The sequence below is a fragment of the Notamacropus eugenii genome, chromosome 5 (assembly GCF_028372415.1).
Source record: "Notamacropus eugenii isolate mMacEug1 chromosome 5, mMacEug1.pri_v2, whole genome shotgun sequence".
NCBI lineage: Eukaryota > Metazoa > Chordata > Mammalia > Diprotodontia > Macropodidae > Notamacropus > Notamacropus eugenii.
Window position 1 is genome coordinate 132,967,545 of NC_092876.1, and position 22,779 is coordinate 132,990,323.

Here is a 22,779-nt window from a genome sequence, read left to right on the forward strand (position 1 = left end):
CCCACAAAATATTTTTCAGAGACAAATGTGGCCAAAATCACAACTTGGGCCTGCCCACGAGAGTCTCTGTAGATGAAGCTTTGTTTTTTCCCAATTCCAGTTAGTTTGTGAAGACACTACATCCCTGAGTCACTGGGCAAAGTGGTAGGCTAGGCAGGGGAAGATCCATCCCCAAGGTCCAGGAAGTTCATGTCATGAAGTTCAGGATCCGGTGGCCCAGGGATCAGCCCTCTCCAGCTGTATCAGCTCATCTACACAGCCCACCAATGACCCCACTTGCCTGAAGGGGCGTTTCCACCGCTTCTCATAGGCTTCTACCTCCAAGTGCTCCTGCTTATCCCCAGGGGGCTCAGCAATGCTTGGAGGGTCCAGGGTCCTAAGGAAAGAGAAGCAGAGGAGCTCAGAAGACCCCAAGAGGCTCTGCACAGGGATGACAGGAGTGGAGGTCTCTCCAGGGATTTGGATGCCTGGGCTCTTTCCTGGACCTATAGGCCTTATTTATGCATCTGATCCATATCTGTCCCCCAAGGATAGCTACTGGGTTTGTCTGTGTTGTCTGTCCTTCCCATTCTGGGCCTCAGTTTCTTCCTCTGTAAAATAAGAATGTTAAGCTAGTTGGGCTCTAAAGCCCATCCTACCCTGACATTCCGTGTACTAAAATTTGGCACTTAAAATTCCAGACGACAACTTTCCCCAGTTCCTACTTACTCAGAGATGTTGACCGTCCTCCTCATTGCCTTCTTCAGCTCCTTGGACACCCTGGCCTGCTTAACCCTGTGAACAAAGGGACTCAAGGAGTCTGAATTCTATAGCCACTGCCCCATCTCAGCAGAGGCCTGGGATATGCACCTCCCCTCAGGCCAGAGGCTCTTGGGGGCAAAGACTTGAGTCTCCCCTCAGCTTTGGGGCTCCCCTCAGTAGGGGCAGACCAGGGACTTGCTGAGGACAGGAGGATCCCTTCTCAAACCAGGGTCTCTCCCGGGGGCTTCACCTCTCAATCCGCTCATTGCGGTAATTCTGGTCCTCAGCAGCTTGCATCTTGACTTGGATCAGCCGCTCCACTAGTTCACGGCCTTCCTCCTCCAGCTTTCTCAAGGCCCTTTCCTGGTGGCCAGTGTGGGCTCGCAGTGTGTCATAGACTTCCTTCCCCTCTGTGATCCTGTCCTGCTGCCCAGCCACCTGCTTTGCCAGCCACTGACGCATCTCTTCCAATTCACAAACCCTGGCATCCAGAACTGACAGCCTGCAGGGAACAGGGGATGGGGAATAAGATAGATCTGGGGACCAGGTCCCCCCTTCCCACTCACTGCCCACTGAGAGGGGGACCCTCCACTGAAGACCCCAAAGCCTGTTTCACAGTGTTAGTCTTTAGGGAGGATTCCTCCTGAGACAGACTACCAGGTAATCAGGGGCAGGGCCAGGTCTGTGTCCTCATGACCCACATGTCTGAGGCCTAATCTTTCATGCAGGCTCAGGGATCTCTGGGTCTCACCTGCCCCGCTGATCCTCCAGCAGAGCATCCTGGGAGCTCAGGATCATATTTTTCTCCACAACCTGGTATGCCATCTGCAAATGGGGATAAGACAGAGAGAGGGCAGAAATGATTTCTAGGACTGGCCCCAACCTCCGAGATCTGAGCCCATTTCTTCTTGCTCTGAGGCTGGGCTCATTCCAGGCTCAAGCTCCCAGCACCACCCCAGGTGACCTTCAGTTTACACTATAAATGTCTTATGTGGACACAGGCATCTGTATGTTCTCACCTCCATTAGGGTGTAAGCTCAATCATCAGCAGCAGCATGTTATGACACCTACTATGTGCCAGGAGTTATGCTACGCACTTTACAAATATTATCTCAACTGATCCACACAACAACTCTGGGAGGTGTTTCTATTTTCCCCACTTTTATTATTGTTATCCTCACTTTACAGATAAGGAAACTGAAGTGACTTGCTCTAGGTCATAAAGTCAGTAAGTGTCTGAGGCTGGATTTGAATTTAAGTCTTCTTGACTTCAGGTCCAGTGCTCTATCCATTGTGCTACCTAACTGGCCCATCGAGCTCCTGAAGGGTGGGGACTATGGTTTTGTGTCCTTAAGAGTCAACCCTGGATTTCTGGTTCCAGGAGCTAAGATGGTGGAGTGAATGGTAATTGCTATCTCCCTCCCCTTGTTGACCTTGATGAGCCCAAAGAATATCTCCCTGGGAAAAACCCTGGAACAGTGGGAGCAGCAGAAGGGGTAAACAGACTCTTAGCCTGTGAGGCTAAAAGGATTGCTAAGGAGGGCCCCTCTTGTTGTGGCTGAAGAGGACCAGTGCAGGATCAGAGCTGTCCCAGACAGCCCCACCTCAGCAAACTGGGAGAAGATCCTGAGCCCCAGGGGGGTGAAGCCAGCAACCGCCAACACCAGGACCCCAAGCATGCCTAGGCACCCCAGGGGAATCGAGAAGACACTAGCACAGATAGGATCACCAACTTCTGAGCTTGCCTATGCTCTAGCTCAGCAGAGACCTCCTGTGGCCAGACCAACCCTCCCCCATACTTAACGTAGCTAGCTCCAGGGTAACTATGGGGAAACCCAAAAAGACCTCACCTGGCCTCTGCTTTTCAACACCAGCCAGCTCAGCACTAGGTAAGCTCCAACATTTTAGCTTCTAGCTGAAAGAACCAGAGGCCACAACATACAAAGCCTCAAGTTTTAGGCACAAGAACTGTGGGACAGAGCCCCCTGTGCCCCAGAAGCAGAAATCTACTTTAAAAGCCAGGAAAAGGGTGATTATCATGAGTAAGAAGCAAAGCAGAAAAGAAAAGACCATACAATCTTTCTATGGGGACAAGGACCAAAATGCAAACACCAAAGAGGTCAGCATTGAGACTGTACTCCCACCTGAAACTTCAGAAGGGAATATGAACTGATCTGAAGCACAAAAAGCCTTCTTGGAAGAGCTCAGGAAGGATTTTAAAAGCCAAATTAGAGAAACGGAAGAAAAACTGACCAATGACTTTAAAAATATGAAAAAAAATCACAGAAGAATTTAAAAGGACAACTGGACAAATGGAAAAGAAAGTACAAAACCTAACTAGAGAAAATAACTCCTTAAAAGGAACAACTGGACAGATGGAAAAGGAGAGGCAAAAGTTAACTGAAGAAAACAATTTGATAAAAATTAGAATCAGGCAAGTAGAAGCTAATGTATCTATGAGACATCAAGAATCAGTCAAACAGAATCTAAAGAATGAAAAGATAGAAGAAAAGGTAAAGTATCTAACTGGAAAAACAACTGACCTGGAAAATAAATCCAGGAGAGAAAAATCTAAGGTTTATTGGTCTACCAGAAAGCCATGAAGAAAAAAAGAGCCTGAACAATATCATCCAAGAAATCATCAAGAAAAACTGCCCGGAAGTCCTAGATCTAGAGGGCAAAATAGTCATCGAAAGAATTCACTGTTCACCTCCTGAAAGGAACCCCAAACTAAAAACACCAAGGAATATTGTTGCCAAATTCCAAAACTATAAAGTGAAGTAGAAAATACTGCAGGCAGCCAGAAAGAAACAATTCAAATATAGAAGAGCTACAGTCAGGATCACATAGCTTCTATATTAAAAGATCAAAGGAATTTGAATACAATATTCCATAAGGCAAAGGACTATAACCTAGGATTAATTACTCAGCAAAGTTGAGCATAATATTTCAGGCAAGGAGATGGACATTCAATGAAATAACGGATTTCTAGACCTTTCTGATGAAAAGGCCAGAACTCAATAGAAAATTTGATCTTCAAACGCAAGTCTCAAGAGAGGCATAAAAGGTAAATACAGAAAAAAAAAACTTGTTACTCAATATGGGCAAACTGTTTACATCTCCATAAGGGAAGATGATACTTGTTAATCTTGAGAATTGTACATTTATTATGAAATATAAAAGGGATATACATAGATAGAGGGAGTAGGTATAAATTAAATGATGTGATGATAATAAATGTGATTTAAGGGTGTGAAGGGCCTGTTATGGTTTTGTCTTTCTTTTATCCAGAGCTTAGCAGACTGTCTAGCACACAGTAGATACTTAATAAATGTTTGTTTCCTCCCTTTCCTTGAACCCAGGTCCTTTCAACTCTCCCTTTCCCACCATACATAGTCAACAAGTATTTTACCAAAATCTCATCTGATCCTCAGTATAATCTACAAAGTAGGTGCTATCCCCATTTTACAGCTGGGGAAACTGAGACCGACACAGGTGCAGTGGTCTGCCCAGAGTTACACATCTAGTAAGTCTAATAATCTAAGGTTAAATCTGAACTGAGGTATTCTTGATACCAGGCCCAGTGCTCTGTGCCCTACAGCACCACCTTCCTGCTCCAGGGCCGGCCAAGGGCAAAACCTGGCTCTGCCATTTATTCTCTGTGACCTTCATCTCTCTAGGCCTTAGTTTTTCTTTTTTCTCCTACTTTATCTCATTTTTCAATTAATAAGCATTTCTCTCTTCCTCCCATCCCAATAGTAAAAAAAGAAAAACAAACTCCTTGTAGAAAATGGGAACAGTCAAACAAAACAAATTCCTACAGAAGCAACGTCCAAAAAATGTAGCTCCTTCTGCCCCTCTGTCCATCACTCTCTGTGAGGGAGTGCACAGCACTGCTCCCTGATTGGGCCTCTGGAATCCTGGGGGGTCACTGTGCTGATCAGAGAGCTCAAGGCTTTCAAAGCTGTTCATCTTGACAATGACAACTTTATATAAACTGGCAGCCTGGTTCTATTCATTTCACACTGCATCAGTTCAAACAAGTCCTCCTAGGTTTCTCTGAAGTCATTCCTTTTGTCATTTCTTACAGCAAAACAGAATTCTACGACCTTCATATACCCTAAATGGTAAGGGAAGAAATAAGCATTTACAGAGCACCTACTACATGTCAGTCCCTGAGCATACTAAGCACTTTATATGTCTTATTTAATCCTCACAACAACCGAGAGGTAGGTACTACTATTACCCTCAATTTACGGTGGAGGAAACTGAGGCAAAATGGAAGTGTCTTGCTCAGAGTCACACACAGCTAATTAAATGTGTCTGAGGATGGATTTGAACCCAGTTCTTCCTAACTCCAAGCCCACTCAGGTCCTTCCTGATTCCAGGCCCAGTGCTCCATTCATTGGACCACCAGCTAACTCTGATATTGGTGATGAGTTCGGCCATTCCTCAACTGATGGGCACTCTCTTTGTTTGTAGTGTTTTAGACTTGTAAAATAAGGTGGCCAGTCTCTAAGCCTTAAACATGTAACCTACCTTTCCACAGTCCAACTTGATCTTAGTCAATTCTTCTTCCCATTTCCTCCTGAGGTCCTCAGGTAATTGGGCAGGATCTGGCATTGGCCCTGCCTCCTGCTCCTCCCTGTCATCCAGAGAGAAGCTTTGGGTTACATAGACACAGACACAGACACAGACACACAGACACACAGACACACACACACACACACACACACACACACACACACACGGCCTGAATCCCTCCTGGGTTGGTCTCATCTCCCATTGTACTCTGTGGTCTGTAGTCTCCAAGGCTGCAAGGGAAGAGGCCGCAAATCAACCTTCCCTCCCCTACACATTCTAGGGAAGGTGTGAGCCAGTCAGTAAGGTTAGAGACAGGGAGGTAGTTCTGATATTCAGTCAGGTGCTTTGTACCCTGAGACTGAGAGGTGATACTTTTCATGGCTAGCACAGACCAGGAAACAGGACAAAAGTAAAGACTGGAGGGCAAAAGGAGAGTTTTTCCTCTCTTCCACCTCCTCAGCGAGGGCTTCATTGTCTGACTTTAGTCTCTTCTCTGAAACATGGTGAATTCCCAGGATGTCAAACCCACTCCCCTACATTCCCACTGAAGTATAAACCACTCCACAGTCAAATGGAAAATGATATTTGGATTATCTGTGATTTGGGTTCCCTCACTTAACCCAGGGAATGCATGAGCCAGACTCCTGATATGACTCAGGTCCCTTTTCCCTCTCTCCCTCCTCCCCTATGCTCTGTCTTACCTGGGAGGGCCATGTGACATCTCACCCTACCTTCTCTTGTCATTAAAGACCTACAAACGTATGATGGAGTGGACAATCTCATCTCTCCCATGCTTCTTTCTGGAGACACAGAGGTAAAAACTGGTACCCCCAACCCTGTATCCTCAAATCAACAGTCTAAAAAAGGTTTGGGAGGCTGGGCAGAGATGGAGAAGTGGTGAATTTGGAGTCAGAAGGCCTGGTTCACGTTCCAGAACTCTGCTTCTTACTAACTCTGGGTCGTGGGCCTCAGGCTCCTAATCTATTAAATGAGGGCCCATCTCACCTATGAGAAGAGGAAAGAAGAAAGGAAGGCAGAGAGCCAAGAGAAATGGAGATGGATGGACAAGAGTGAGGGAGAGGGACAGAGAAAGAATAGGAAAGAGGGAAGGAGGGGAAAAGACAGAAGAAGAGAGGAAGACAGGAAGAAATAGTGAAGCCAGGGAGGGAGAGAAAGAGGAAAAGAGACAGATCAACAGACAGCTGGAGGGATTGGTCATGGCTTGCACAAGGCAGATAGTCAGTTAATGTTTGTTAAATGAATAGGAGGGAAAGGGACTGGAACAACCAACCTACTGGAAGGGTCTCAGGCATCAGGCCACAGAGTCATCTCTGGCTTGGGGAATTTGATGGGGAGGGGCTCAAGGAGAAAGGCCTAATTGTCCGTGGTAGGAGGGAAGCTGGTGTGGCCTGTGGGGCAATGAGGTGCCAGGAAGAGAATTAACCAGGGCAAATGCACAGGGCAATCATTGTATAAGCCTGTGGCTGGGCACTGTGCCTAATCCCCTCCCTTCCCTTATAACCTCTTGCCTCATTCAGATCTCCCTCCTGCCCATGGTCACTATCATCTCCAATGCCAAGGCTCTCCTTCCCCATTAAGATTCCCTTCCTTCAGAGCTGACCCTGCCCCATATATCCTTGCTCACAGTATTTCCCTCATGCCATTCCTCAGGTCCTTCTGATCTCCCCTTGACCCTCTCTCTCACCGTGATGGGGGGTGAGCAAGTTCATCAAGAGGCTCAGGAGGCAGCTTTTCTGTGAAATGGGCCAACAGGTCTGATCTCTCCAAGAGTCTGTGATCTGGGGAGAGGATGGAAAAAGCAGGGATATGTGAGGAGGGGTTTGGCCAGGGAAGCTCCACATCCACCCAAGCCCCTTCATGTGTGACACCTTCATTGAGCTCTATTCCCAGCACCAGACACCAGTGCTTGAGAAGGGCTGTGACGCCATCCACACTTCTGGAGAACCATAGCCCTGCTTCTCTTTCATCCTTCCATATTCATCAGGCGATATTCTGTATCTTTTCTCTCCCTCCAAAAAGTCAGTGGCCTATAAATGCCCTACTCTGCCTTTGTGGGCTCCAAAGAGAGAATATGAATCTGGTCCTCCCACCCCAAGACCTAGGAAGATTCAGAAGAGGACAAATAGGTCCACTATTATTTCCTTTTCCAATAAGGAACTGGAAACCCCTAAGTATTATAGGTACTGGGGTAGTCTAGCAGCTGGGTTGCATCCTGAAGAGGGGTAGGGAAGAGGCCTCAATTCCCCATACTTCCTCTTTCAACACTAAGTTTCCTCTAGAATGTAGAAAGCCAAGAGCCCTAGCCAGAGTGAGGTTTATCCATCCAGCACCCCTTCTCTTCCTTAGAACCATGCATAGCACCCACCTTCTCCAGGCAGCTTTTCCTAATTGGGCACAACTATCTTTGCTCATCTACAAATTCTCCAAACCTTCTGGCTGCCTCCTCCCCATCCCCACATCTGACATTTTGCCTAGCTAATTGCTGGTCATGTCTTCTCTTCTTTTCGAGGGCTCAGTTCGGGAAGAGTATTGACTTTCTCCTACTCATGCCAATGATTTTGGGCATCTTTCCCTGAAGACGAAGGGCTCCTTAAGGACAAGACTATCTCTCCTTCAATTTCCCTGAATCCCTAGCTTGACATCCCCTCCTCCCCATCACAATAACTTTCCACAGAAAGTGAAAGTCATGACATGATCTAAGGAAAGCTCTTCTGAAAGTCTATACTAAATACTTTTTTTTTAATCAAATGCTTCTCTTTTATTATAGAATCCAAAATACAGTACTCATTTCAAGGTTTCAGTTTAGATTGGCATCGCTGAAAATGGTCCATTTTCTCATTACTGAGTCTTGTCTTGATATATTTCCTTTCCCACAGGAACATTTTGCCTACAGGAGCTTTAAAGCTTATCAAAATTAGCCAAGAACTGGAAATCGAGGGAATGTCTATCAATTGAGGAACAGCTGAACAAGTTGTGGGATATGAATGTAATGGAATACTACTGTGCTATAAGAAATGAAGAGCAGTCTGACTTCAGAAAAACCTGGAAAGACTTATATGAACTGATGCTGAGTGAAACGAGCAGAACCAGGAGAATATTATACACGGTTAACAGACACAGTGTACGAAGATGGTTTCTGATAGACTTAGCCCTTCACAACAATGCAAGGACCTAAAATATGCTCAAAGGATTCTTGAGGCAAAATGCTATCCACATCCAGAGAAAGATCTATAGAATCAGAATACAGAATGAAGCAGACTATTTTCTCTTGTATTATGTTTCGTTTTGGTTTTTTTCATGGCTTCTCCCATTCATTTTAATTCTTCTATGCAACATAACTAATATGAAAACGTGTTTAATAAGAATATGTATAGAACCCATATAAGATTGCATGCCATCTTGGGAAAGGAGGGGAAAGGGAGGGGAAGAAGACTTATGGAGGTAATTGTTGAAAACTGAAAACAAATTAATTGAAAAAACTTATGGAAGTGATTGTTGAAAACTGAAAACAAATAAATTAATTGAAAAAACTTATAGATGTGATTGTTGAAAACTGAAAACAAATAAGTTAATTTTTTTAAAAAGCTTATCAAAATTAAAGTTAATAGAGTCTAGCTTACTTCCATAATCATTCCAAGCCACCTTTTTAAAGAATGATTACCAAGTTAAGCATAATAGTTTTTAAAAAGTTGCATTTGATACTCAATTCATATAAATTAAATTCTATTCTATTGACAGCTTGCGCACAGGAAACATGTCAAATCCTCACGTGATGATTTTATTGTTCAACCTTCCTCTCCTTCCACAAGCCACCTTAGGTGCTCTGCTTAGCTAGTGTGAAAATGGTTAGCTTAACTACCTAAATTATACAGACTTACAAACAAGCTTGCAGCACAAAAATTTTAACCTGTTCAGTCCCTATCTTTACTTTGTAAAATGTATGACCCAAATGATATTTGAAATGTTTTAGGAACTGGTCAAAAAAATGTGAAGACCATTTAAATAGTAATAGGGTAGATATCTACCAAGACCAAACAAAACAGGTTTTAAAATGCTTACTGTAAACAAGGGATAAGAGCTCCCTTGCTTAGATATTTGAAATACAACTTTCTCATGATCTAAATGAAAAAGAAATGGGAAAACTGAGATGGTCTTATATTTTAAACTCGAGGGGACATAAATGCGGTCCAAAACAGCTAAATCTGCAGGTCCAAAATATGAATTATTTATCGATTCTTAAACTGCCCCATTCAATCCAAAGTCTAGTCATAGCCTTTCATGTTTCCTAGATTAAGCACATGTTCCGCTCAGCTATAAAATCAAGTGGAAAATGCTCACAGAACCATTGCCTAGAAAACTAACAGGGTTGTGAAGAGTCAGATACAGCAACAACAAACAGAAGCAAGCCAGAGAAAGGGCTCCCCAAAGTTGTGGTTACTTTTGGCTGATGTCATGGTGCTGGAGTCTGTTTCCCAAGGAAGACAATTGATTTTGCCTTGACTTTTCTGTTCTTCATATCCACTTTGTTGCCACATAATGCTAGAGGGATATTTTCACATACTCATACCAGATCTCTCTGCCAGCCAGGCACATTCTTGTAACTCTTGACCTTTCATCAAACACTGTAATGCCACACTGAGCTTGGATGTAATACCTACCTCTCAGACCACCAAATTTCACTCGATCAGTTGTATATCATACATTGAGTTTAGTGGGATCTCTGTTAGTATGGAACACAAAAGGATGGACCTCAACACCCAAGGTGGCTACATACTTCTTCTCAAATTCACCTATTAAGTGACATTTTACAAATGTAGTTCTTCCAGGATCTCCATCACCAATTAATACAAGTTTGAACTGCACTTGGGGTTCTCCTCGGGTAGCCATCATGACAGTTCTTCCAGAAGTGTCTCTTTCTGTGCCTGACTGTTATAATAAGTTCTTAAAAAAGGGTTTTTCATTCATTCATTCATGTTCCCAAGAAAGTAAGGTAAGAGAATGTTTCCTCAAGCCCTCTACATAGTAACAATAATGTTGCTTGTGTCAGAAATAATAAGAGCTCCCATTTTAATAAAGTATTGTAAGCTGTACAAAATATTTGACTCACAACAATTGTATGAGGTAGATGTTATTACTGTTGTTATCCCTACTTGACAGATAGAGAAACTGAAGCTCAGACAGCTCAGAGGTGTCCAAGCTGGGGCTTCCTCAATCCAGGTCTCTTCTGACTCAAAAGACCAGCTCTTCTCACTACTCCACTGCTGCCCTTCAACACCCCTTGGCTCATCAGCCCAGATCATAAAGACCTAAGAGGAGGTCTACCCCAATGCCTTCATTTTACAGATTAGGAAACTGAGACCCAGAGAGGTAACATGATTTGCCCAAGGTCATTCAAGTAGAAATAGGGTTGAAATCCTGAGCCTCTTGCTCTAAATCCAGAATTCTTTCCACTATCCCACTCTTTGAAGCAAACTAACTCCTTGAAAAGTATAGAGAACAAGACACTACGTGTCTTTGAGGCCTTAGTAGGGCCTGTTAGGGGGAGGAGTATTAGAACATGCCTGGAGGTGGGAGTCAACACAAAACTCATCATAAGCTTTCTGCAGGGAAATGGGGTTATGAGACAATGTAGTATAATAGAAAATGTACAGGCGTTGCAGTCAAAAGACCTGCTTTTTTGAGTCTCTGCTCCAGTCCACAGAAGAGTGATTAAACTTCCTGAGCCTCAGTTTTTTGTAAAATAAAGATAATAATCTTTGCATCAACAACTTCAGAGAGTTATTTTGGGGAAGGAGTTTTTTGTAAGCCCTGGAGCTGCCACCTTAGTGCCCACAGCTTTGGCCTTTTCTGTTCAGAATATCTGAGCTCACCACAGAGCCCACTATACCCGAACTCTTAGCTTGTTGTGGGAATTCAGGACCTGCCACAGAGTCCTGGAAAACAGAAGAGCCCATCAGCAGGCAAGAAGCTGGGCAAGATAACACCTAGATGAATGCAGCCAGACAAAGCAATGACAGTGACTGTGGTGCCTTCATACTGCAGTACTGCAAGTACCTGCCCTCATCTCAGCCCTTCAGCTTCACATGGCAGGACATGCCCAGACTTCGTCAGCAGATCTACAAAGAACTGTCACTGAAAACTCACTATGTGAGCCTTGGACCTCAGGCCCCCAACCGTATGTGAAGGCTGGAGAATATCTTTCTTCTCTCTGATCTGCAAAAACCTATTCCTTTTTCTCCCATGACCCTGTGACTCCCTCATATACCTGTTTGGTTTTCATATTTAAATGTTTTCCTTGGTTAGAGGTCAGGGGAGAGGTCCTGGAAGATTCCTCAAGGTCACCAAAGGGCAGAAAACCTCACCCAGCTCAAATAGGAAGGATGTGTTTGTTTATCATTGTGCAAGGAACCAAGCTAAGGTCTCAGAAGAGATGCTCCTAAGGCTTTGGGGGAGGGGAGGCAGAGTGTGCTGCAGCAGGAGGGCCAGGGGACAGACTTCAGACATTCATCTCCATGGATTCAAGGACATGGAGGGCTGAAACTGCATCATTAGACACATGTTCAGTAGGCTAAATGAAATCTTTGGAGATGACTGATATATTACAAAACAAAAAACCCAGCATTCGCCCTGACCAGAGATTGGAGTCTTCACCACCACCACCCTCCCTCACCCTGCAGCATGCAGCTAGGGGAGGCAAATCAGGTCTTTGTCCAGGTGCTGAAATGGAAATCCTGCAGACACAAGGACAAGGACAGAGAGTACTGCCCTGGACTTGGGAGTTGACACTTCAGAGGCCTGTCAGAATGTCATTCTTGGGCAGAGGGGTCGTCTAGCTTCTTGGAAACCAGGGGCCAGCTAAGTATAGGCTAGAAAATGGTCCCCTAATCATGATCTATAGACAGAGAAGAGGTATTCAGGCACCCAGGCCCTCCAGAGCAAGGGACCAAGATGCTGGGGTCCAGCCAGGGAGAAGGCCACTAAATCACTAAAGATGCCAGACCAAGATCTGCCAGCCCACACACGCAAGATTTTGTCCCAGGTGCTATTCCTAGTTATGATTCTGCCTATATCAACCAACAAGCATTTACCTAATATATACTGGCCAAAGGATCAGGACATGAACTAAAAATTGTGTCTACAGCGATAGGGCCATACTAAGAAATCCACATTCTCTTAGCTTGTCTTTTAAGGTGTGGAGGGGGAGGGAGGCAGGAAAGCTAGGGAGGTCAGGGCTCAGTTGGGAAGTAGTTAAGATAGCTGGGTGATGAGATCAGGGTTTCTGTCTAAAAACCACTGACTTGTTCAGAATCTGAACCTGTGACAGCCTCTCTGGCCTCAACTTTTGACATGTTGGATAACTTATACATAGCTCCCATTCTCAGGGAGCATCTAGACTGAAAAGAAAAAAACAGCCTTTGCTCTTAAGGACCTCTGGATGTGACAGATGGAAGGCCAAAAATCCAAGATACTCCTCTAATCAGAAGTGAGATTCTGGGGCTTAGACAAGTCTGGGAGATACCAAGGAAGGGAAAAACCAAGAGTGATATTCCTGAAGGAGGTAACCCTTGAACTATGCTTTGACAGATCACTGTTCTCTTTTCAAGCTGGCTTAGTCCTCAAACCCAGGGTTTCAACCCTAAGGGGAAAAAGTGCACTAGGACCCCCAACCACTAGAACTCTGATACCTTTTGGTCCCCAGCACTAATCTATTTTTCTTTTCCCAGTTCCTCCACCCTCAAAGGGAATAAGGGGGCTAGGCTATCCTGACTTCCTTGGGGAAAAGGTGGGGATGAAGCTGGCTTTTTCACACATTTCAGTTTCAGAGCTTGGCATTCTTAAAGTCACCTTCACCAGTCTAGTCTGCTCCTCTCTAACCACCCAGGACAACCAAGTCCCCTCAGGTCAAACATTCTTTCCTGAGGTCACCTCCTCCTCAATGTTTTCTTCCCTTTGCCCACAGAGTCTAACCCAAGCCACATCAGAGCCATCCCACCCCAGCAACTCTCCTGGCTCCCCCACGCACGTCTACTAGTTTCTCTAGTTTCTCTACCCCTGGGGTCAACTCTCTGTTTACACTCGACCTCCCCCTGTAGATCCAGAAATCTCTTCCATAAGGGTGTTCCCTTTTCCCCTACCAGAGCTCCTTTCCTCTTTTCAGTTCTGAAATCCCTCCCGCTTCATCCCCAGGGTTATAGTCCCTGAGATCACTCCCTCTTTGTTGTGTAAAACCGCTCCTCTGGCCTCCACCTCTTCTAAAAAGCACCTTTTGTCCCGCGTGAATTCCCCAGGAATACAAGACTGCCCCTCCTAGGATCCCAACGTGAGTAGTTAGGGGTGGGAGGTCCTTCTTCGCCCTGCTCCTAAGTCTTGCCTTCTTTAGGATGGGAATTCCACAATGGGCACAGCCTTCCTCTCCAGTGGCATCGCCTCCTGGGTCATGCTCATCTGTGTCATCCCAGGCCTTTCCTCCTGTCCTCCCGGTTCCATCCCAACCTCCAGGCACCCCCTGGTCTCGGCACCTTCCGGCCCCATCTCGGACGCCCCTTCTCGGCTCCTTCCCGCCCCCCGCCCCCTCCCCAGGGCTGCCACTCACAAGCGTCTACCAGATCCAAGAACAAAGCCTTCTGCCTCCGGTCCCGCTGATGCAGCTGGCGAAGGATGTGCAGCTTCCAGCGGCAAGAAGAGGAAGGTGGCGAGCCTGAGGCGACAGCGCCGGGTCCCGGCATGGCGGCCCTGGGTGCAAAATGCAGATTCGCTCCCTCCGCCCGCTCACCAGGCATACAAGCTCCACCAGACCAAGGCCCAGGAGACGGGGGCGGGGCCTGCGCGGGGAACTCCTCGTGGCGTCACCGAGGAGGCGGGGCCACGGGAATGGGGAAAGCCTCGGAATGTTCCATCCTGCGAAGGGCAGGGGGGAAAGGGTGTAGGACGAGGGCCAGAGTCCGCTGCTGCGGGGGAGAAGAGAGAGTCCGGCTGCAGAGGCTCATCACTGTTCCCTTTTCTCCCTTCAAAATGGAGAAGCACCCCGGGCAGGGCTTCCCGCTTGTGCGGAGGAAAGTGTAGCTGGGGAGAGGGCGCCCCCTACTCTTGAGATGGTGCAGCCCTCGGCGTCGGGAGGCGGTGCCGCCGACGTTTAACCCCGTAGCCCCCAGAGCAGGACGTAGCAGACGTGGACCGGCCAATCGATTTCGAGCAGGAAGGGGCCTCGGCGGTTCCCAGGTCCTCCTCCTCCTGCAGGTGAGAAGACTGCCAGTCCGAGAAGCTAGTGACTTGGCCGACGTCACACACTTGCCCAAGGGAGAGCAGAGACAGAGCCCGCAGCACCCACCAACTCCCCCGGTCTGCCAACATGTGTGCAGCACTACATTTAGCCCTCACTACAACCCTGGGAAGCAGCTGCCACTGTTATTCCCATTCTCCAGGGGTGAAGAAACTGAGGCCACAGAAGCGAAGTGAGTGCCCGGGGTCCTTCGGCTAGTAAGTGTCTGAGGCAGGATTTGAGCCGAGCCCAGGGCACGTCCACCACGCCGTCCCATGGCCATTCCTACCGCCATACTGTTTTTTTGTTCGTCCTTGGTTTGCCAACAGGACCAACATCATCTTGTTCATCAACTGGATTTAAATTGGACTGAGCTGCACAAAGTCATCAGCGTCACTCTTCTGGAGTCCTCAGAGACCAGTGAATGGCCTGGGGATGCCCTAGATGACCTCAGCATCTTCCATGTGTGACCAGGCTCTAAGCACTCAGGAGCAGCTGCCTTCCTGACTATTGGGACAAAGAAAGGGTCCTCACCCGCCCATTCTGTCTTCACATGCTGAGGGTTGCTGCTCTTATAACTAAGCTCAGAATGCTTGGAGGGTGAGGAGCTCTGTACCTCCCCTATCCACTAAAGGAACCCCACCTCTGGAGCCATACCTGGCAGCAGTCTGCAATTCTGATGGAGGGTCCCACCTCTGCTTTTCAGAAAAAGAAAGAGTTACATGCCACAAGAAGTTGAAGTTCAGTCCTGAGTTCTGGCAAGCCTGGGTCAGGCTCTTCCAAAACTGTGGCTCTTCCTGATTCTACTCAAAACTGAGATTTGACCCATGTGTAAGGTCTTCCCAAAAAGGAGGAATAGGAAGGTATTCAATATACTATGTGTGTGTGTGTGTGTGTGTGTATGTACGTACACACATATATGTATATCAGGTCTTGGACAGCTATTTATTTCTTCTACCCTAAAGAAATGCTTAATGCACAGGACTCACAAGTATGCATTAACAATGACTTCATCCAGCAGCTGTAACTTACGACCTTGGAGGCCTAAACTTAAAACACCAAAACATGAAACATTTTCAGCAGGACAGCCCCACTCTATCTCCCTCAGAGTTCATATCTCCTGAAAAGCCAAGTTAAGGGTTGGGAGCCTCCTCCTATCTGTGGTCATCTTCCCTAAAAAACAGTGAAGTATCTGTGGGGCCACCTCTCATAGTTCAGATGGTGCTGCCCAAGGAACCCAAGAGCCTCCAACTGCTCTAATTCACAATGTTGCTGCTGAGACTTCAGACACCCATATCTGGATCTCTGTTCAGTCACCTATGCTCATGGAAAGAAACACAGAAGAAAAGTGAGGGCTCTGAAATTCAATCTCTGGCTCACTTAAGCTAGCACGGTGTTCCCTAGGTGAGCAATGTGCTATTTCTGCTGGAGTGCCCCTACTCCACCTTTCATGGGAAATCCCTAAGAGAAAGAAAGAGTTGGTTGTTTGCCACAAGTTCTGAAGACCTGAAGGAGGGAGAAGCATATATACAGGGTGGTCCTTTAAAGTCTATTGAATGGGTAGCTCTTCTTCTTTCAGTGGCCAAGCCTCTTTGATGCCACTTGCTACCAAGGAACCACCTAGGCCTGGCTTTTCTCATCTCAAAGTGCCAAGTCCTTCAGTTCAGAGCACTTATACCTGGCCCCAGACAGAACATGCATTACTAGAAGGAGCCAGAATTCCAGGCCTACCCCATACATGCCCCATAGGATGGCCACTGTTGCATTGTTCTTATTTTTCTGAATGAATTAATTACTGCACATGTTTACACAGGGCTCTCACAAGCATTATTTCAAGAAAGGCAGTGGGGCATAGTGGATGGAGTTATGGAGAGCTGGACTTAAGAGTCAGGGAGACAAACATTTGAATCCTGCCTCTGACACTAATTAGCAGGGTGACCATGGGCAAGTCATTTAATTTCTTCCCGCCTCCACCTTAATAGTATTTTATTTTTTCCAACTATATGTAAAGATAGTGTTCAACATTCACTTTTATAAGACTTTGAGTTCCAAATTTTTTTTCTCCCTCCCTTCCCTCCTCCCTCCCCAACATGGCAAGCAACGTGATATAGGCTATACATATACAATCATATTAAACAGATTTCCACATTAGTCATGTTCTGAAAGAAGAATAAGAAAAGGGAAAAACCTTGAGAAATAAGAAGAAAAAAGAGAACATAATCTGCATTCAGACTCCATAGTTCTTTCTCTGGATATGGAGAGCATTTTCCATCATGAATCTTTTGGAATTGTCTTAGATCATTGCAGTGCTGAGAAGAGCTAAGTCTATTAAAGTTGGTCATGGCACAATATTGCTGTTATTGTGTACAATGTTCTCCTGGTTTTGCTTACTTCACTCAGCATCAGTTCATATAAGTCTTTCCAGGTTTTTCTGAAGTTGCCCTGCTCATCATTTCTTATAGCATAGTAGTATTCCATTATATTCATATACCACAACTTGTTCACCCATTCCCCAATAGATGGGCATCCCCTCAATTTCCAATTCTTGGCCACCACAAAAAGAGCTGCTATAAATATTTTTGCACATGTGGATCCTTTTCTGTTTTTTATGATCTCTTTGGAATACAGATCTAGTAGCTGGATCAAAGGTATGCAGTTTCATAACCCTTTGGGCTTAGTTCCAAATTGCCCTCCAGAATGGGTAAATCAATTCACAACTCCATCAACAATGCATTAGTGTTCCAATTTTCCCACATCTCCAACATTTATCATTTCCTTTATATTGTCATATTAGGCAATTGGATAGGTGTGAGGTAGTACCTCAGAGTTGTTTTAATTTGTATTTCTCTAATCAATAGTGATTTCAAGCATTTTTTCATGATTATAGATAACTTTAATTTCTTCATTTGAAAACTGCCTGTTCATATACTTTGACCATTTGTCAACCAGAGAATAATTTGTCATAGTTTCTATGAGCCTCAGTTTCATCATCTGTAAAATGGAAGAACTATAGTATTGTTTGTTCTGGGAGATTCCACCATGATGGAAAGTCTGGGGATATGGTCATGACAACATGTTTTGTGTGCTTTCTGAGGCCCAGTCTAGCTCAGTACAAAGAGGCCATTACCAGAAGGCTGGATTTTTTCTGGACAAGGCTGGCAACCCATGGCCAAAGACATGAGACAAAGAAAAATATAAACTGACTCTTAAGCCTTGTGGGACCATGATGATGGAAGAGTGGGAAAGAGGGTGAGAAAAATTTTCCATCAATTATTTCTAATAAAAAAAAAATCTGTCTTTGAAGCTATATGGGATACAGTATATGAGACCAACAATCATTCCCCCAGTGGATAAGTGATCATACAGTATGAACCATTTTCAAAATAAGAATCACACAGGCTATCAACAACTAAATGAAAAAGGCTACAAATAATAAAAGAATATGATCATAGAGATAATAATGATAAGAGAAATTCTAATTAAAATGACTCACATACATCAGATTGGCAAAGATCACAAAGGACTGAAATGTCAGTGCTGGAGGGGTTGTAGGAAAACAGACCTGCTGTGATAGAGCTGAGCCTTTTTGAAAAAACAATTTGAAAAAAAAAGAAAAAGAAAAAGAAAAAAAGAAAAAAGAAAAAACAATTTGGAATTTTACAAGATAATCACTAAATTACTCAAACACTCTGGCTCAATAATCCAAGTACTGGTCATATATCCCAGGAATATTCAATGACAAATATAAAGTATGAAAATATATCAAAATGATAGCCAAACTATCTGTGTTACTTTTTAAAAACTATCAGAAACAAAGTTGAAGGATGGCTGAACAGATCAGGGCATATGAATGCAAGGAAGGCAAGTCAACGAGCATTTACGAAGCAACCACAAGTGGCAGGCATTGTGCTAATTGATGGGGCTACAAAAGAAAAAAAGAGTTCCTGCTCTGAAGGAGGTCACACTAATGGGGCAGAAAACACACAGACAACCCTGCACAATCAAGAAATGTGCAGGACTAATTGGGGACAATCTTGATCCCACTGAGCTCTTAAGACATGACAAACAAGAAGGGTTAAAAGAGACAGGGTGGTTCACAAAAGTCTCAGAGGGACGTAGACTTTGTTTGGGACTTTAGGAGGGTGTGGACATGCCCAATGGCACCTCAAGTTGAGAGGACTGAGAAAATCTCCTTAATTTTCAAGTGTTTGAGGAATATATCAAGGGACTTAGGTTGATGCAGGTCTGAGGCCTTTGTGATAGGCCTATTAAAAGGAGCCCTCATTGAAGTCTTCCCCTTTTCAGAAGAGGTCCAAAGAATTGAAACCAAAAATCTAAAGGCAGACTTCAGTCCCAGAGGTAGGGTAGGAGTGGGAGGCGAGAAGGGAAAAGACATTGAAGTACAAACACAACAGCTACACTCTCTCCTGCCAGGAACCAACTGTCCATACTCAGCCTCTGTGAAGACAGCCTCTTGATCATGGCAAGCTATTGAAATAGTTGGGGACTAGCAAGAGTTCATGGATCTTGATTTCATGAGCCATAAATTCCCAGATGAAGCCATGGAGAAGCAATGGCATAACCTGATCTGAGGGAAGACAGTTACATAGAAGTGGCCAATTGGTGGGATTCTCTGAACCCCGGATTTATGGATTGTTGCAAGTTCTTTATCCTTAGCTTTCTGCAGGAATGTTTAGTGTTCTTGAAAAACAGGCCTTCTGGAAGAGTAGCTTGACCCTGTCTTCCCACTGTGGAAGAAAGGAAGGAAGGAAGGGAGGGAGGGAGGGAGGAAAGAAAGAAGAAAGAAAGGAGTGAGCATTCATTAAGAGCCAGTATGTGCCAATATGGTAAATGCTTTACAAATATCTGATTTGATCCTCACAACAATCATGGCAGATGGGTGCTATTATTATACTATTTTCATCTGAGGAAACTGAGGCAGAGATTAAGTGACTTGCCTTGGGCCACATGGCTAGTAAGCATCTGATGCCAGATTTGAAACATTACTGACTTGGTTCACAACAAATTTTAATTAAATAATCTCAACTGGGGAATGGCTGAACAAGTTGTGGTATGTGATAATGATGGAATACTATTATAATATAAGAAATGATGAGCAGGATGCTCTCAGAAAAACCTGAAAAGACTTGCATGGACTGATGTAAAGAGAAATATACTGTGTACAAAGTAACAGCAATACTGTAAGATGATCAGCTGTGAATGACTTAGCCATTCTCTGCAATACAATGATCTAAGACAGCTCTGAAGGTTTTAGGACGAAACATTTCCAGAGAAAGAACTAATGGTATCTGAATACAGACTGAAGCATACGTTTTTTACTTTCTTTTTTTTTTGTCTGTTTTCTTTCACAACATGACTATTATGGATATGTTTTGCATGACCACACATGTATAACCTATACTGAATTGCTTGCCTTCTCAGTTGGGGGAAGGGGTTGAGAATGGAAAGAATTCAAAGTTTTAAAAATGAATGTTTTTACATGTAACTGGGAGAAAATAAAATACTAAATAAAAATGTGCATAGAAAGCAAAAAAAATAATCTCAGTTGGATCCGCCTTTATATAGAAGGCAATCCTTCTATACCTCCCTAATCTATTTATTATGCCTGTCATTGCAACAGCTATTTCCCAATCTTTCCATCATTTCTCAAACTACCCATGATACCTCTGCCCCAATGTCACTGGATCATGGAGTATGGAGAAGGAACTAAGATGACTGGAAAGGTAGGAAGAGGCTAAGCTAGGGTGAGGAACCTGTAGCCTTAAGAGCACATGTGGCCTTCTAGGTCCTTAAGTGTGGCCTTTGGAGTGAATTCAGGACCTAGAAGGCCACATGTGGCCTTAAGGCTGCAGGTTCCCCACCCCTGGACCTAAGCTGTAAAGGGCACTAAAAGCCAAACACAAGATTTTGTATTTAGTCCCGGAAGTTAACAGGGAGTTCAGATCAGCTGAGGACTTTGTCTCTAACCTCACCAAAACAATTGAGGGTGTTTCCCAAGAACTCCTCTTTTCCCTTTCTCCTCAGGTCACATCAGTTACCTGTCTTTCCTTGTCTCACACAGAGGTGACCCTTCTCCTTCCCCAGGCCAACTCTTCTACATGCACAAGTGATGCCATTCCATCCCACCTTCTCCCATGTCATTCCCACAATCTTAACCTATCTTTGATAGTTCCCTATCTAGTGGCTACTTCCATGCTACTCATTTCTCCCTCATTCTCAAAGAAAAAAAAAAACCCTCTCATTTGATCTGTCCATCCCTACTAGTTTTAATTCCAGATGTCTCTGCCTTTTCATGACTACACTCCTTGAAAAGGTCATCCTCAATCTCTGCCTCCACTTCTTTTCCTCTCACTTTCTTCTTAATCCTGCTTTCTGGCTTCTAACCTCATCATTCCACTGAACCTGCTCTCTCCAAAGTTACCAGTGATCTCTTTATTGCCAAATCCAGTGACTTTTCCTCAGCCCTCCTCCTTCTTGACCTCTCTGCAGATTTTGATACTGCCAGTCCTCCTCTCTTACTCTGTCCTCCTACCGGTCTGACTGCTCCATCTCGATTTTGTTTGCTGGATCTTTCTCTGAGTCACGCCCACCAACCCTAGGAGTCTGCAACCCTAGGCCCTCTTCTTTTCTCCCTCTAGACTATCTTGCTTGGTGATCTCCTCAGCTTCCATGGGTTCAGTTATCTTTATGCCGATGGTTCTCAAATCTATTTATCCATTCCTAACCTTTCTCTTTACCTCCATTCTCACATTTGTTGTTTTGTGGTTGTTCAGTCACGTCCTACTCTTCATGACCTCATTTGGGGTTTTCTTGGCAAAGATACTGGAACAGTTTGCCATTCCCTTCTCCAGCTCATTTTACAGATGAAGAAACTGAGGCAAAGAGGATTAAGTGACTTGCCCAGGGTCACACAGCTAGTATATGTCTGAGCGCCAGTCTCACATCACCAACTGCCTTTTGGACATCTGGCACCGTCCATTCCATGGGCATCTCAAATTCAACACAAATTCTAAAAAAGAGCCCACTGTCTTTCCCCACACCTCCCCTTCTTCTGAACATTCTCCGTCAACCTTTGCGTCACTCTCGCCCACCCCACACAGCCACACGTGCTGGATCCAGTCATTGCTGCCTTGAGAACATCCGATATATCTGTGTGTGTCCTCCCCACTCCCGTATTCCCACAGCCCCCACCTAGGTCAGGCTGCCGTGACCTCTCATCCAGACTCCTTAACAGCCTTATAACTGATTTAAGATCGTACTCACAGTTGTATAAGCGCGCATCAATCAGCATGGGCAGTTGCGAGTATGGAGTTCCCTAGACGACAAAGACTCTGGTACCAGTAGGACAGAAATAATGCTTCTGCGTTCAGTCTTACTCTTTCTCTACCAGCAGAACTAGAGGCATCGGACTCGAATTCCCAGAAGGCCAAGGGAACTCAGGGAAGACAGCCATATTGGCGCAATTCCCTTTCGGGAATTGTAGTTGCTGTCCCCCTCTCGGATTGCGGAGACGAGGCAGTGGACTACAACTCCCAGAAGGCCATAGAAACTGGAGCGTGAGGAGGAGGGCGCCGTAGGCCCCCAGAAAGTAGTTGGCAGCGGATACAATAAAAGAAGTCACGATGCCGTGGCTCCAGCACCTGTGGAGGGACACAGAACCATCTCGGGGTGAAGGCCAGGAGACAGACGCGCAACCGCAGTTACTCGCAATGATCTTATTCACACCAGCATTGATTCGAAGTGGCCAGCAGGAGGCGCAGGCGCAGTGTGATTCAAGGTGGCCGGCAGGGGGCGCAGGCGCAGTGTGATTCAAGGTGGCCGGCAGGGGGCGCAGGCGCAATGTGATTCAAGGTGGCCAGCGGAAGGCGCAGGCGCAGTGATTCCAGGGTTGCCGAGGTAGCAGTAGCGATGGTCCAGAGCAGGCTCAGCCGAGTCTCGGTCAGGAAACCCTGACAACAAGGCATGCGCAGGAGTAAGCGTCCTTTATTAATGGCGATTATCTTCTTAGAGCATTGTAACTCCTTGCACTTGACACCTTCCTAGCCAGCCCACCGCGTCCTTTCTCTGCTCGGATCACTGCGAGTTTGTTTTCCGTGACTTAAAGATAAAGTAACTGGCACAGAGACGGGAGCTCACCTGCCCGAGGTCGCACA

The 22,779-nt window shown here is 45.3% G+C and overlaps 1 protein-coding gene across 5 annotated transcripts in view; it reads right to left on the minus strand.

Moving 5' to 3' along the window:
- The window catches only part of ATG16L2 (autophagy related 16 like 2), a 36,189-nt gene extending 14,168 nt beyond the window's left edge, over positions 1–22,021 (minus strand). For 2 of the 5 annotated variants that reach the window (XM_072610942.1, XM_072610941.1), the window contains exons 1-7: positions 13,940–14,245; positions 7,031–7,124; positions 5,281–5,386; positions 1,493–1,566; positions 992–1,243; positions 709–774; positions 281–376 (exon numbers count right to left, since the gene is read on the minus strand). In XM_072610942.1, the coding sequence (XP_072467043.1) occupies positions 281–376; positions 709–774; positions 992–1,243; positions 1,493–1,566; positions 5,281–5,386; positions 7,031–7,124; positions 13,940–14,126 (875 nt within the window). In that variant the 5' untranslated portion in view covers positions 14,127–14,245. Of the gene's footprint in view, positions 1–280; positions 377–708; positions 775–991; positions 1,244–1,492; positions 1,567–5,280; positions 5,387–6,616; positions 6,730–7,030; positions 7,125–13,939; positions 14,246–21,889 lie in introns of those variants that run through there. The other 3 variants (XM_072610943.1, XM_072610945.1, XM_072610946.1) reach the window with 3 other exon arrangements.
- Positions 22,022–22,779: the final 758 nt, after the last annotated feature.